Source organism: Tursiops truncatus, chromosome 9 (genome assembly GCF_011762595.2).
Source record: "Tursiops truncatus isolate mTurTru1 chromosome 9, mTurTru1.mat.Y, whole genome shotgun sequence".
NCBI classification, from domain to species: Eukaryota; Metazoa; Chordata; class Mammalia; order Artiodactyla; family Delphinidae; genus Tursiops; species Tursiops truncatus.
The window spans coordinates 73,551,660-73,564,621 of record NC_047042.1 but is presented as its reverse complement, the minus strand read 5'-3'; the positions used below and the strand labels follow the sequence as shown (position 1 = coordinate 73,564,621).

The window sequence follows — 12,962 nt, the reverse complement described above, 5'->3', positions numbered from 1 at the left end:
TACAAGAAATAGAAGAAAAAAGTAGCACTTGGAGAAGAAACACATTTTTCTAAGAAGAAAATGCACAACTACAGCTACTTTATTGAAAGGCCTGTTTCTCATGTGGGAGAACGTACCTGGAGAGAGAAATAAGCAAACTGTATATCACTAGCACTATGAACACCAAATTCAATGATTAGAAATTTTCTATGGCATTTTGTTTCCCACGTCTCAGACTAAATTCTTCAAAATATGGTTCTTCCTAAATTAGACATTAATAAATAACTGTCTTTCAGGAGTATTTCTATTTTTATTTACATTTTTATCTTATAGCAGCACTGCTCCTTCCTTCCTCCCTCCCTTCTTCCCTCCCTTCTTCCCTCCCTCCCTTTCTTCCTTCCTTCCTTTTCTTTCATCAAAGCTAAAATTATAATCAAATGGGATGAAGAACCTATTTTTAATAGACTTTCAAAGCAAATACCTATTATCCTTAGTAGCCCATTCCAAAGCCAGGAGGCCCTTTCTTATCCCTGATTTTATTCCTTCATGCCCTTTAAATTTATTTCCTAGATAAAGACAACAAGTGTTTATAATTATCTGAACAATAACTCAGGTCTTTGAAGATCACTATAAAGTCTTCTTCTGACAATAAACTTTGACCCTTTAGCTTTCTAACCTATTAATTTTTGTCAGATGTATCTCCAAATATCCATGGTTTATAATTAGTTGGGGTGGGGGCAGGTGTTGAGGCTGACCAGCACTGAATAAATTAACATTCCTATGTATTGCCTTCAAAAAACTGTCCCAACTCAATAATTTTTCCTCATAATAAATCATAAGCAAGTCCGAGTCCATTCTCCAAAATTCTAATGTCAACAAAATGGGACCTTTTACATGCAGTTACTGAAGTAAAATCTAAGCCATGATTTTCCTGGACCAGCTCTGAGAAAATGTCTGTGCCACAGACTGGTAAAAATGGATGCTTTATTTGTTCAATAAAGTTATTGAATGCTCATCCTGTATGTGCATGACGCTGTGCTGAGCAGTGTCCAAAATATAAAGATATAAAAGAAAAAGTCACTGAAAATAATAGGAAGAAATAAAAGGCTAGAGGATGCTATCAGTGGAATAATTTATATTATAAGGAACTCTATATCCAAGTATTCTCCTAATACCAATGTAAGAATTTCTCCAAAACATCTTATTACATTACAGACAAACTAGAAAAAGAAAGGAGAAAATCATGTCAAGTTAAGATCTTCATAATGAGGTATAAATGAGACTACCTTGCCTGCTCCAGTAGATCCAGCGACGGCCAACAACTGTCCTCTTTCTATATTGAAACTGATACCTTTCAGGACAGGAGCACCGAGAAGTGAGAAGTTACTGAAGAAGAGGCTGTTATCACCATTGGAAATTTTTCTATTGTTATTATTTTGTTTTGCTTTCTCAAATAATTTCCCACATCCCTGTAAAAAAAACAAACAAACATGTTTTTCAGATATTTTCAATAGCTATTTGCATTATGTATGATTAGTTTGAAAAGCACATGGCACATGACCCATACTTTACAGCACACAATTGATAGCACATGATTTCTAGAGCACATAATCCAAAACATCTGAAAATTATAATAATAATTTCAATTTCTCAGATTCTTGCTCACCGCCAAATTTAATTAAAGATATCTATCTACATATATAAAGGTATCTATCTATATATATGTGTGCGTGTGATGTAAATATATACACACACATAAATATATATCCTCTCCTATAGGCTGGGTACATAAACATAATTATTTAATCTTCAGTAGAATAACAATATATGAGGTAGATTTTATAATCCTCTTTCAAAGCTGTAGACTGTGACTCAAAGAAGTTAAGCAACTAAAGTCATGTAAGTAGTAGGCCTGAGTAGAATTACAACCCAGATCTTCTGCTCTATCATGCTGGTAGTACCTTCCTCTGAGAAGCTCAAAGCATTTCTTTAATTAGCTATTATTAAGTGTAAATATGATGATACTGCCATATGATTTGAATGAATTCCATTTTTGTAAGAGTAGCTGGGAGAAAGAATTCTCTTTTGAAAGTGCCCTGCTTCTCTACTGCCCCATGGAAAGCGTTAGGGTAGTGGTCTTCAAACCAAAGTAAACAGCACTACAGATTATCAGGAGGAAGGTAGTGCACACAGTTTTAACGGAATGTATTCCCACATCCTCAACATGCAAAAGTACTCCTTCCTAAAGTTAGTCTGCCTGAGAATTTGCCTGCTGTTTGTCATTTCTCTTTCCCACTTCCTGCTCACAATTGTCCTTCCCTCACTTTACACAGAAGAGGCAGCCTTCTCACTAGCCCTAAGTTTAGTTACATTGCATTTTCTGGAGTGTAAAAAGCTCAATAATACAAACAAGGGGACTGTAAGAGAATGATTTTCTCCTGAAAGGTGATCCCATAAAAGCAAAGCCAGAAATACTGAAGGAGGTAACATCTTATTTCACCCAAGTTTCAAACTGATGGCGATCTATGTGTCTTATCATCTCAGAATCAGATTTCAGAAATGAATTGAGAAATAAGATATTTTAATTAACTTATTATTTATTTAATTTTAATGAGTTAATAATTTAATACAAATTATTATCTGTATTTTAAAGTCAAGTCACACTTTCCTGACATAAAGCAAGTCACATTTAGCTGATTGGCTTGACAATGAGACCTGACTTCATAAATTCATTTATTTCCCATGAAATTGCACTGAAACTGCAGCTCCCAAGTTTTGAAAAAAATTATTTAACATATGAAAACAATATACAATAGACAAGAATTACATTCTTTGCCACCACTTAAACCTATGTTGAAAAATTAGTTTTTTAAGTTGAAAAGTCAACTTAAAATGTATCAGATATACATAGTTTTTCAGAACTATTTTAGGGCATACATAAGCAATTAAGCTTAAAGACCACTGCTTGAATTCTTATGATATGGATGGCTAACACCCCTTTCAGTTAACAGATAACTAAAAGCAAAGCTTTTAAGAAGTAGGCAATGAAAAGTCTTTAAATGAGACAAAGGCATCTGTTATTCCTTTATTCATTTATTTAACTAATAGACATTTCTTGAGCATCACCTCTGTATTAAAGACCACTTCACGGACTTCCCTGGTGGTCCAGCAGTTAACAGTCCATGCTCCCAATGCAGGGGGCCTGGGTTCGATCCCTGGTCAGGGAATTAGATCCCGCTTGCGGCAACTAAGAGTCCGCATGCTGCAACTAAAGATCCCCGAAGATCCCACGTGCCGCAACTAAGACCCAGCACAACCAAATAAACAAATAAATATTTTTTTAAAAGACCACTTCAAAAATCCCACATAGGAGAATAACATATGGATAGATATTAATACTGCAATGTGTTTAGTGCTACAACTGAAAATTCACACCAAGTCCTATGGGAGCGCATTAGAGAAAGCAACTGACTCAGTCTGGAATTTGACCAAGTAAATGACACAGTACTAGGCTATGAAGGATGTAAGTGGTTATTTCACAAGAGCAAGAAATAGTCTAGGTGTTCCAGGAAGAAGGATCTGCATGCACATTTTAGGCTTAAAAGAACAAAATACATCTCAGGAATGGTGAGTGGCTAGGTGAGATGTATATGGTAAGATGACAAAGGGTATCCTTGGTAAGGTGGGCAGTGCAGGCTATTAAGGGGCTCATGTGCCATGCTTAGAAATAGGACTTTTATCCAATAAACCCTTGGACCAATGGAAGGTTGTTTTTACTAATAACTTTAATTTCTGAGTACAGAAGTAAAACACTTATTTCAGGAAATTTGGTAAACAGAGGAAAGCAGCAAGAAGAAAAAAATAATCACCTGTTATCCTACCACTGAAAAGAAACCACGTTTAACATTTTAATGATACCCCTCCACTCCTTCACATATATATATATATATATATAAAATCATATATATGATATTTTACAACATTAAGGAAAAATTATACATAAGGTTTGTGACCTGTTTTTTCTGACTTACAATAAATCATAAATATTTTCACATATCATTAAACATTCTTTTAAATATAATTTTAAGTTGCAGGATAGTATCCAAGAGCATGGATAAAGTATAAATAGTTCTCTATTTTTGACATTATATGGTTTTCTTTTTAACTTAATAATTCTGTGATGCATGGACTTTGCTATAAATCTTGGAGCAAATCTCTTTTTTTTTTTATAAGTATAAATTCCCAAATGTGGGATTTCCAGGGCAAAAGGTATAGCAAAAATTCTAAGTCTTTTGAAAAGTAGTTCCAAATTTTCCTCCATTAAGGTATGAGAGTGCTAGATTTGAGGAACCATTATCAACACTGTTGCTTTCTGGTTTGGGATTTATTTTGTTTTGTTCTGTTTTTTCTGTTTTATAGGTGAAAATGGAATCTCACTATTGATCTTATTTTTATTTGATACCTAGTAAAGTTGAACATGTTCCATGTTTACAAGTCCCCTGTGGTTGTCAGAGGAAGAATTATGATATCCTTTGCCTTTACTTCAGTCTCTGTCTCATCTTCTCAACTAGCTGGGTAATAAATCATGACATTCTGAATTTCAGTCTCCTGAGTTGTTGAGGGTTTTAAATGAGGTAATATATATGAAAGTATTTTGTATACAGTAAAACATTAGTCCATTTCTTTTAATTAGAGGCAGAGAAACCTAGGCTGACCTTTTGGCTCTCTCCTAACCAGTTGTATAACCTTGTTCTAGTTACTTAAAATCCCTAAAGCTCAGCTACCTAATACATAAATAGAAATTGTACCTATTCAGCTTGTGTGGTGTGAGGGAAGAGTCATATATAACTCATCAGGGACTTGCCTCTTGAATAACTGGGTGAACGGTGACATCATCAAATGGGTGGAGAAGACAATGGAAGGAGCAGATTTATGAAGCTTGGGGAGTGATAAATGTGAGTGCTTGAGGAGCTTGCAGGGAATTTGGAAATAATGTATGAAGTTCAGGAAAGAAACTGGGGCTAAAGATTTGCCTTTGAGAGTCATCAGCACATTGATGTCAGGTGAGCCTGAGTCACCCAGAGAGCATGAAATGCCAGAAGGAAGCCTAGGTGCAGACACAGTGGCCCATCACCATTGTAGAGGCAGGCAGGGAAGACTTAGAAGTCATGGTCGGAATATAAGATGACATGGAAAGAGTGGTTCACTAAAGCTAAGTTAAATAAGTATTTTTAAAAGAAAAGTTTTAATATATTGGTAAGGGCAGAATCCAGATTGCAGCAGGGAAAAGTCATAAAAGATGACGAAGTAAGAACAGCTTTGATGGCCAAAGGAAGCAGAATGATAAAGCTTGGAGGATGAGGCTGGGTGGGCAAAAGTCAGAGAAGAAATTTTTTTAACTTGAAAATATTTAAATGTGAAAAGGAGTCAGTTGAAAAAAAGATGTTAATAGAGAGAGACTAATTGCTGGCCCCATGTCCTGAGAAGACGAAGCAAGATGATAACAGTTTAGTCAAAGGCAGGAGGAAGCATACATCTTTCACTTAGATAAGAAAGAGAAGAAAAAAATAATCCCAAGGGCAAAGAAAGAAGTTATAAGTATGCATACATGATGCTGCATATCTTATAGCATCTATATATTTTCTCTATATCTTACAGAAGTCAAGACCATCTGCTGGGGGTGAGCAGAACCTAGGAGAGATTGGGAGTTTCAGGAAAGTGATAAAAATCTGGAAAAGCTTTTAGAGAAATGGTAAAGAAAATTAACTAAATACAAATGAAAAGATTTCCCAAGAAAGTTTATAGGCCCATTTGAAGTTGAAACAATAACTGTATAAAACTTATAACTGACTAGAGTATATGATTTTCCCAGATAGCACCTCCTTTGTCAAAGATATCAAGTGAATGTTTTGTAGCAAAAGATTCAGTGAAAGGAAAAGGGAATTGAGGGTGCTGCTGGGAGAAGAACTGAAGTGACTGGTGTTGTCATTGGTGAAGGTTAAACCAGGAGTAGTCCAAAAGGGAGAACTAAGGAGCCTGGAAATCTTCATGAAATTGGAAGGCAGTAAAGGTGGGATGAAGAGACTGAGAGAGCTAAGGTTAGGAAATTCTGAACTAAGAAAGAGATTCCAGAGTGTGACATTTCCAAAGTGGAGTAAGTCTAGGTGCTCACCAAGCTCAGCATGTGACCATGAAAGGAAGCTTCTGAACTAACTGTAAAACGTAAGTTCTGAGGACAGTAGTGGAAGGATTTCTCATATGGGTGCTGAAGTTTCAGACATGATGGCAGAGATTTAACAAGCACCACTATCCCGGGTAAATATCATCAAGGGGTATCCAGAATTTGACAGCTGACAGAGTCTGGAGGATGAGGATACAGCCGGATGGAAGGTTCACTGAAGGAGTTGTAGTCTGTGACATTTGGGTCCAAAACCTGACTTCAGCCCTTGCCTGTTCTGTGAGCTGAGCCAGGTTCTGTAACCTTCCTAAGCCTCCATTCCCTTATCAGCAAAATGGAAACATTAAGATTTCATCATAGGAATGTTATGAGAAATAAGACAAAACATACAAAGTGCTTATCTAGTACCTGGCAGATTGTAAGGGCTCAAGCATGCTACCTATTTTATTAGATGAAAGCAGAGTGAAATGGAGATTAGAAAAACAATTGTAAGTACTGTCAAACTTCTTATTTTTCTTCATGCCTAGAAAGGCATTTGAAATTCCTAAAATCAAAGAAGTAAAATCAACCGGATCCACACACCTCTCCACAATTTTTCTGGGCAGATAAAGAATTATTCTCTTACCTATGTCTAAAAAAATGAAGTATAGTAAAGCCCTTGAGGTCAAGTTACTTACGTAAATAAAACCAATTTAAGATATTGTGAAATATGTAGAAGTGGGACATTGGTTTCATAACTCCTATGTTTACTCAACATAAAAAAATGATAAGGAAAGAGGAACTCAACAGGTATTCTCAATAATCAAATATTACTTCTTTAGAAGCTGAAAAATCATTGATAATATTTTTTCTGACCATGAGAAATATTTACTACAGGATTTTTAGTAGTGAATTAAAATAAGTAAAAATAGTAGAAAACAATACATTGGTCTATTTCTCATACATCTTTATGGTGACTGGTGTATGTAAATTGCATTGGATTGGAACTTGAGATCAGAGAGGGTAGCATTTAGTGAGGAACTATCATGTGCATGGTACTATGCTGAATACTTTCCATAAGTTATCTCAGTCAATCCTCACAACAAACTTGCAAGGTATATATTAATATTCCCATTTTATAGATGAAGAACAGGAGGCTCCACAAAGTTCAGTAACTTGGTCTAGATTACACAGATAGTAAATGGCAGAACCAGGATTCAAACCCTGTTCTATCTGGCTCCAAAACCTATAAGCTTTGTATTACTTCCTAATTTGTTATGTGAAGCAAATTACATGACTTAGAGAAAAATAACGAGGCTTGCCTATCGTATTTAATATTCCTGGGCCTCTACCTCTTAATCTATAAAATAAGTTCTATCATCATGCTAACTTTATTGCCCATTCGGATGAAAACCAGAACCACAAACAAGCAAAGCTTAAATATTTAGAACAAACAAAAACAAAAAATATCTGACCTCCTCCCAGAAGGCTGTTACATTCTCCATCACTACTTCTGTAGTTGTTAAGTTATATTCCAGTGTCTTATATTCTTGCTTTTGTAAGAAATCCTGTTTGCAAAAGAGAGCAAAAACGTATTGCAGAACCAGGATACCATTAATACATTATTACATCTATTTTACACTCTAATAGTGATGCATTCTGTACTTGGATTTTATGAATTACATTAGAAATTGTTTCTTAATAAAATAATTTTATAAGTGTTCTAAAGTTAATTTGCCAAGTACTAGAATTAATCATTTTGAAATGTAATATTTTACAAAACTGTTTTTATACATTAGATTTTTAACATACCACTGATTCATCCTTGTACTATTACACGTTAACCTTAGTGATGAATTTATAAAGCACACCTGAATTACCCACCAATTGCCTCCACTCAACACTGAGAGAGAGAAAACTATCATCTTCATCTTTATAGCACCCTCCTTATTAGAGGCATCATTAGCATCGCTTCACTGGGTTAAGTAAAGCTGTGAAGATCTGATATAACTGATTTTAGGGCATCAAACCTTGATTCTAAAAGAAGGGCTCTATTAGCGACTCAGAATCACAGTGCTCCTAGAGATGGTGGGAGCATGAGGAAGAATTAGGTTTATGCATCCTGAAGTCTTCTTCATAGGAGGTAGTTTTAAAAGTCTTGTCCTTGCTAACTTTTTCCCTTCTCGCCTCTTCAATTCACTCACTATCTCTATTTCGGTTTCCCTCTTTTTCTCCCAGTTTTGTTTTTAAGATCTGTTTCTCTGTCTGTATTCCTGTTTAGTGAATCTGTTTCCCTGATGCATTCTCTTCGGGTCTCTATGTCTGTTTCTCTCTTCTCTTTCTCTGTCTCCCCACCACCTCTCACCTGGCTGTGATGGACTAACAGAAGAAATAAGACTAGTCCAAGAGCTGCCATGGTTCTGAGCTACATTCACCAATTTGTCTAAATGGCAGATCTCAAACTCACATATTTTCAAGATGATAAAACTAAGGAAGGTGGCTAAGTAGAGACTGTGATGAACTGGAGAGGGCAGACCCTCTCTGAGTGGGGAGCTGCCACAGCTTGTGAGGGAAGAGGACCCAGTTTACGGTATACTTCAAATTTTCAAAAGAGGCTGAAGACATGATTTGTTGTATATGTGACAGCACACAACTAATTCAAATGCATTGTTTTAGGTTGTTTTGTTTTGTTTTGTTTTTGAATGTAAAGGTCAAATAAAACAGGTCAAGGGCCAAAATTAAGTCCATGGGCCACCATTTGCAAACTCTGGCCTAGGCTAAATAATGGCAGAACTACCTGAAAGTGGCTCACCCTTCACCCTCATTTTTAACATTTATGTCACAATGATTTAGTTTCTGGGTTAAATATTTAAATGGATATCAAACAAGTATAATAAAACATTTTGAACTGTATATTAATTATAAAAATTAAAACCACACCCAAGGTTATGGTGCTGATTCTGTTAGCTTTGCATTAATTGAGTCTCATTACCTGAGGACTTTAGAACCTCTCTTCAAAATTACCAGCTACATCACCTTGCTGATATTTTAAGGTAATTAATGTGTCACAAAATGCCACTGTCATCCATCATGCAGTCCAGAAAAACACTTGGAAAAGTTTAAGGCGAACATTCCTAGTGTTAACTGGAAAAACTTATAACTTCCGGATGAATCTGCCACCATCGTTTTGCACATTTGCCAAGTTCATTAGAACTGCTCTACCGATTGATTACTTGAATAAAAATCTCCAGAATACAGAAACAATAATTTCTTCAATTTCTCTGACTTAAGAGAATTTCACAGGCCTTCATTTTATTTCACTAGTCTTTCATTACAAGGGCTCATTAGAGCACATACAGACTCAAGAGAGGAAATACTGTGCATCAAACTGGCCCAAGGCCAAGAATACCTCTCCAGAGAGTTTGCTCATGAGAAAAGTTCTAAACTGTTCTAAATTCATTGCGTATGATGCCCCATTTTGGTACATTACCTGTATTTTGTTTATTGCTCCAAGAGAATCATACCAAGTTTGTACAGCCCAGGGGAACTGCCGAGTGACTGCCATGCGCAGAACGATGCAGAATGAGATGGTTGTGAATATTTTTCGAAGGCCGATTCCATTAAGCAGTGCATAAGGAAACACAGATAAAAACACTACAAAGAACCCTGAGAAGAAGAAGGCTGAGCTATTGAGGTATCTCACATAGGCTGCCTTCCGGGTCAGTTTCAGTTCTGTTCTATAAAAAAATAAATAAGATTTGGGATGCTTATTTACTTTTCAAATATCAGGCATCTTGGAATTAAAAATCTGAACATAGACTCTCAAATCTTTCTCTCTGTGTTCTGATCCTTGTTCTACCCTGCATGAGCTGTGTGACCTTGTGCAAGTTATATAACCTCTCTGGGCCTCAGTTACCTTATCTGAAAGGGAGATGGATCATAATGAATGTACCAGTGTCTTGCATATAATACCTATAAATATTATTTTAAAATTACAATAATCTTAATAATTATTATTATAATTATTATATTATTTTTATATCTTTATTCACTTCTTTATTAATTTTTAAGATTAATGACACTGATAATTTTTTGTTTGTTGGTTGGTTGGTTGGTGTTTTAAGTAATTAAGTGTGGATATGAGAATAATGACTTATAAAGGAAAAAGACAATTCTGGGATTCCCTAATGGATTGTTAACATTTTAGAAGTTCTAGCTTGACTTTGGGGAACCTTGAAAATAACATATAAGCCATAGAGGAGTGGCTCTCAAGCCTTAGCATGAGTAAAAAATCACCTGAGAAACCTGTTAAAATGCAGAGTTTCAGGTCCACCACTCAGAGAAACTGACTGAGTCTGCAGTAGGCCTCCAGAATCTGCAAATGGGGCCTCCCTGATGGCGCAGTAGTTAAGAATCCACCTGCCAATGCAGGGGACACGGGTTCGAACCCTGATCTGGGAAGATCCCACATGCCATGGGGCAACTAAGCCTGTGCACCACAACTACTGAGCCTGCGCTCTAGAGCCCGCAAGCCACAACTACTGAGCCCATGTGCCACAACTACTGAAGCCCATGTGCCTAGAGCCCATGCTCAACAAAAGAAGCCACCGCAATGAGAAGCCTGCGCACTGCAAGAGAGTAGTAGCCCCTGCTCGCCACAACCAGAGAAAAGCCCACACTCAGCAACAAAGGTCCGACACAGCCAAAAGTAAATAAATAAATAAATAAATAATTTTTTAAAAAGAAGCCAAGTGATTCTGTTACAGGTAATTTTTGAAAAATTATAAGTGAGTAGATGCTGTATCCTCCCTGTCTCTCTCCTTTCAGTATAATTATTTGCAATCATACTTCTGATCCTTTAGTCTGAACTACAAATGTGAACAATTTTTTTAACACACGCAGAAGAGGTTTAAATGCACCAATAAGCAGAAAACAGGGAGTGCAGAGACTGGTGAGAAGAGAAGACAATGCTGCCTTCAACCTCCGTCCTACTCTTCCAGGACCATCAAAACTAGAGTCACTTGTGATCCTCCTATTCAGCTCTTGCAAGGGAAAGAGCAAAGATAAAACAGACAAGTAGAGAGTGCTGGTGGGAAGTAGCAATAGCTGCGCCCGGCATTTAGTTCCACATGCTTGTACAACTCAGAAAAGTTCTCATTCTCAAGTTGTAGAATTCAGAGGAAACCTTTTTTTTTTTTAAGTCTGAAAAAAATGTAATCTGGAGCCCTCTGATGAAGAAAACGAAGTTCAATGTTCCCAATCTACATTGTGACTCCCAGTCTAATGCGGTCTAGCCTACCTATTTTAATTATTTGGTATTGAAGGCAGATTATGATTTGGGAATCTCACTGGGGTGTGACTCTCAGCTCTCCTGGTTATAGCTGTGCCATCTTAAGCAAGTTTCTCTTTCCTCTGATCCTATAGAATTCACATCTACAGCAGAGAAACATAATATCTCCCCTGTGGAGTTGCTGCCAAGATAAATGACAGCACAGCACAGGGCCTTGCACTTAGAATCTACGTGTGTGTTGCTCATCTACAACAGAAAGAAGAACACTATTGGCTAGGCTTATATGTTTTTAATGCTAGAAAATACTGTTTAAAAAAATGTTAATAAATTTGTCAAAATTGTTGTGTATTATAAACAGTTGAGGAAAATGAAAGAAGTGGTACTATAAGAATAATGGAATCAGAAACATCTACAAGAGAAGGAGTACTTCCCAAAACTTCTGCTACCAGTGTCCTTGTCCTCATGGTGAGACACAGCCACCCCCCCACCTCTGCGGGAGACCCAACAACACTAGCAGAAACTGAAACTCAGCAAGCAATCTGCTGCTGACAATCAAATCAATTTTGTGATATTTAAAACTTTTACTGAGAGGGCAGAAAGCAGAAGCAAGAACTACAATCCTGCAGCCTGTGGAACAAAAACTACATTCATAGAAAGATACAAAACATGAAAAGGCAGAGGGCTATGTACCAGATGAAGGAACAAGGTAAAACTGCAGAAAAAAAACTAAATGAAGTGGAGACAGGCAACCTTCCAGAAAAAGAATTCAGAATAATGATAGTGAAGATGATCCAGGGCCTCGGAAAAAGAATGGAGGCAAAGATCGAGAAGATGCAAGAAATGTTTCACAAGGACCTAGAAGAATTAAAGAACAAACAAACAGAGATGAACAATACAATAACTGAAATGAAAACTACACTAGAAGGAATCAATAGCAGAATAACTGAGGCAGAAGAACGGATACGTGACCTGGAAGACAGAATGGTGGAATTCACTGCTGCGGAACAGAATAAAGAAAAAAGAATGAAAAGAAATGAAGACAGCCTAAGAGACCTCTGGGACAACATTAAACACAACACATTCGCATTATAGGGGTCCGAGAAGGAGAAGAGAGAGAGAAAGAACCAGAGAAAATATTTGAAGAGATTATAGTCGAAAAATTCCCTAACATGGGAAAGGAAATAGCCACCCAAGTCCAGAAAGCACAGAGAGTCCCATACAGCATAAACCCAAGGAGAAACACGCTGAGACACATAGTAATCAAATTGGCAAAAATTAAAGACAAAGAAAAATTATTGAAAGCAGCAAGGGAAAAATAACAAATAATATACAAGGGAACTCCCATAAGGTTAACAGCTGATTTCTCAGCAGAAACTCTACAAGCCAGAAGGGACTGGCATGATATACTTTAAGTGATGAAAGGGAAGAACCTACAGCGAAGATTACTCTACCCAGCAAGGATCTCATTCAGATTCGATGGAGACATCAAAAGCTTTACAGACAAGGAAAATCTAAGAAAATTCAGCACCACCAAAC

At 36.6% G+C, this 12,962-nt stretch overlaps 1 protein-coding gene across 3 annotated transcripts in view; it reads right to left on the bottom strand.

The window, feature by feature from the left end:
* Nucleotides 1-12,962, bottom strand: part of CFTR (CF transmembrane conductance regulator) — a 196,237-nt gene that overhangs the window by 121,600 nt on the left and 61,675 nt on the right. For all 3 annotated transcript variants that reach the window (XM_019924883.3, XM_019924893.3, XM_019924896.3), the window contains 3 exons: nt 9,627-9,873; nt 7,612-7,704; nt 1,266-1,448 (listed from right to left, as the gene is read on the bottom strand). In XM_019924883.3, coding sequence (XP_019780442.1) covers nt 1,266-1,448; nt 7,612-7,704; nt 9,627-9,873 — 523 coding nt within the window. The remainder of the gene's footprint in view (nt 1-1,265; nt 1,449-7,611; nt 7,705-9,626; nt 9,874-12,962) is intronic.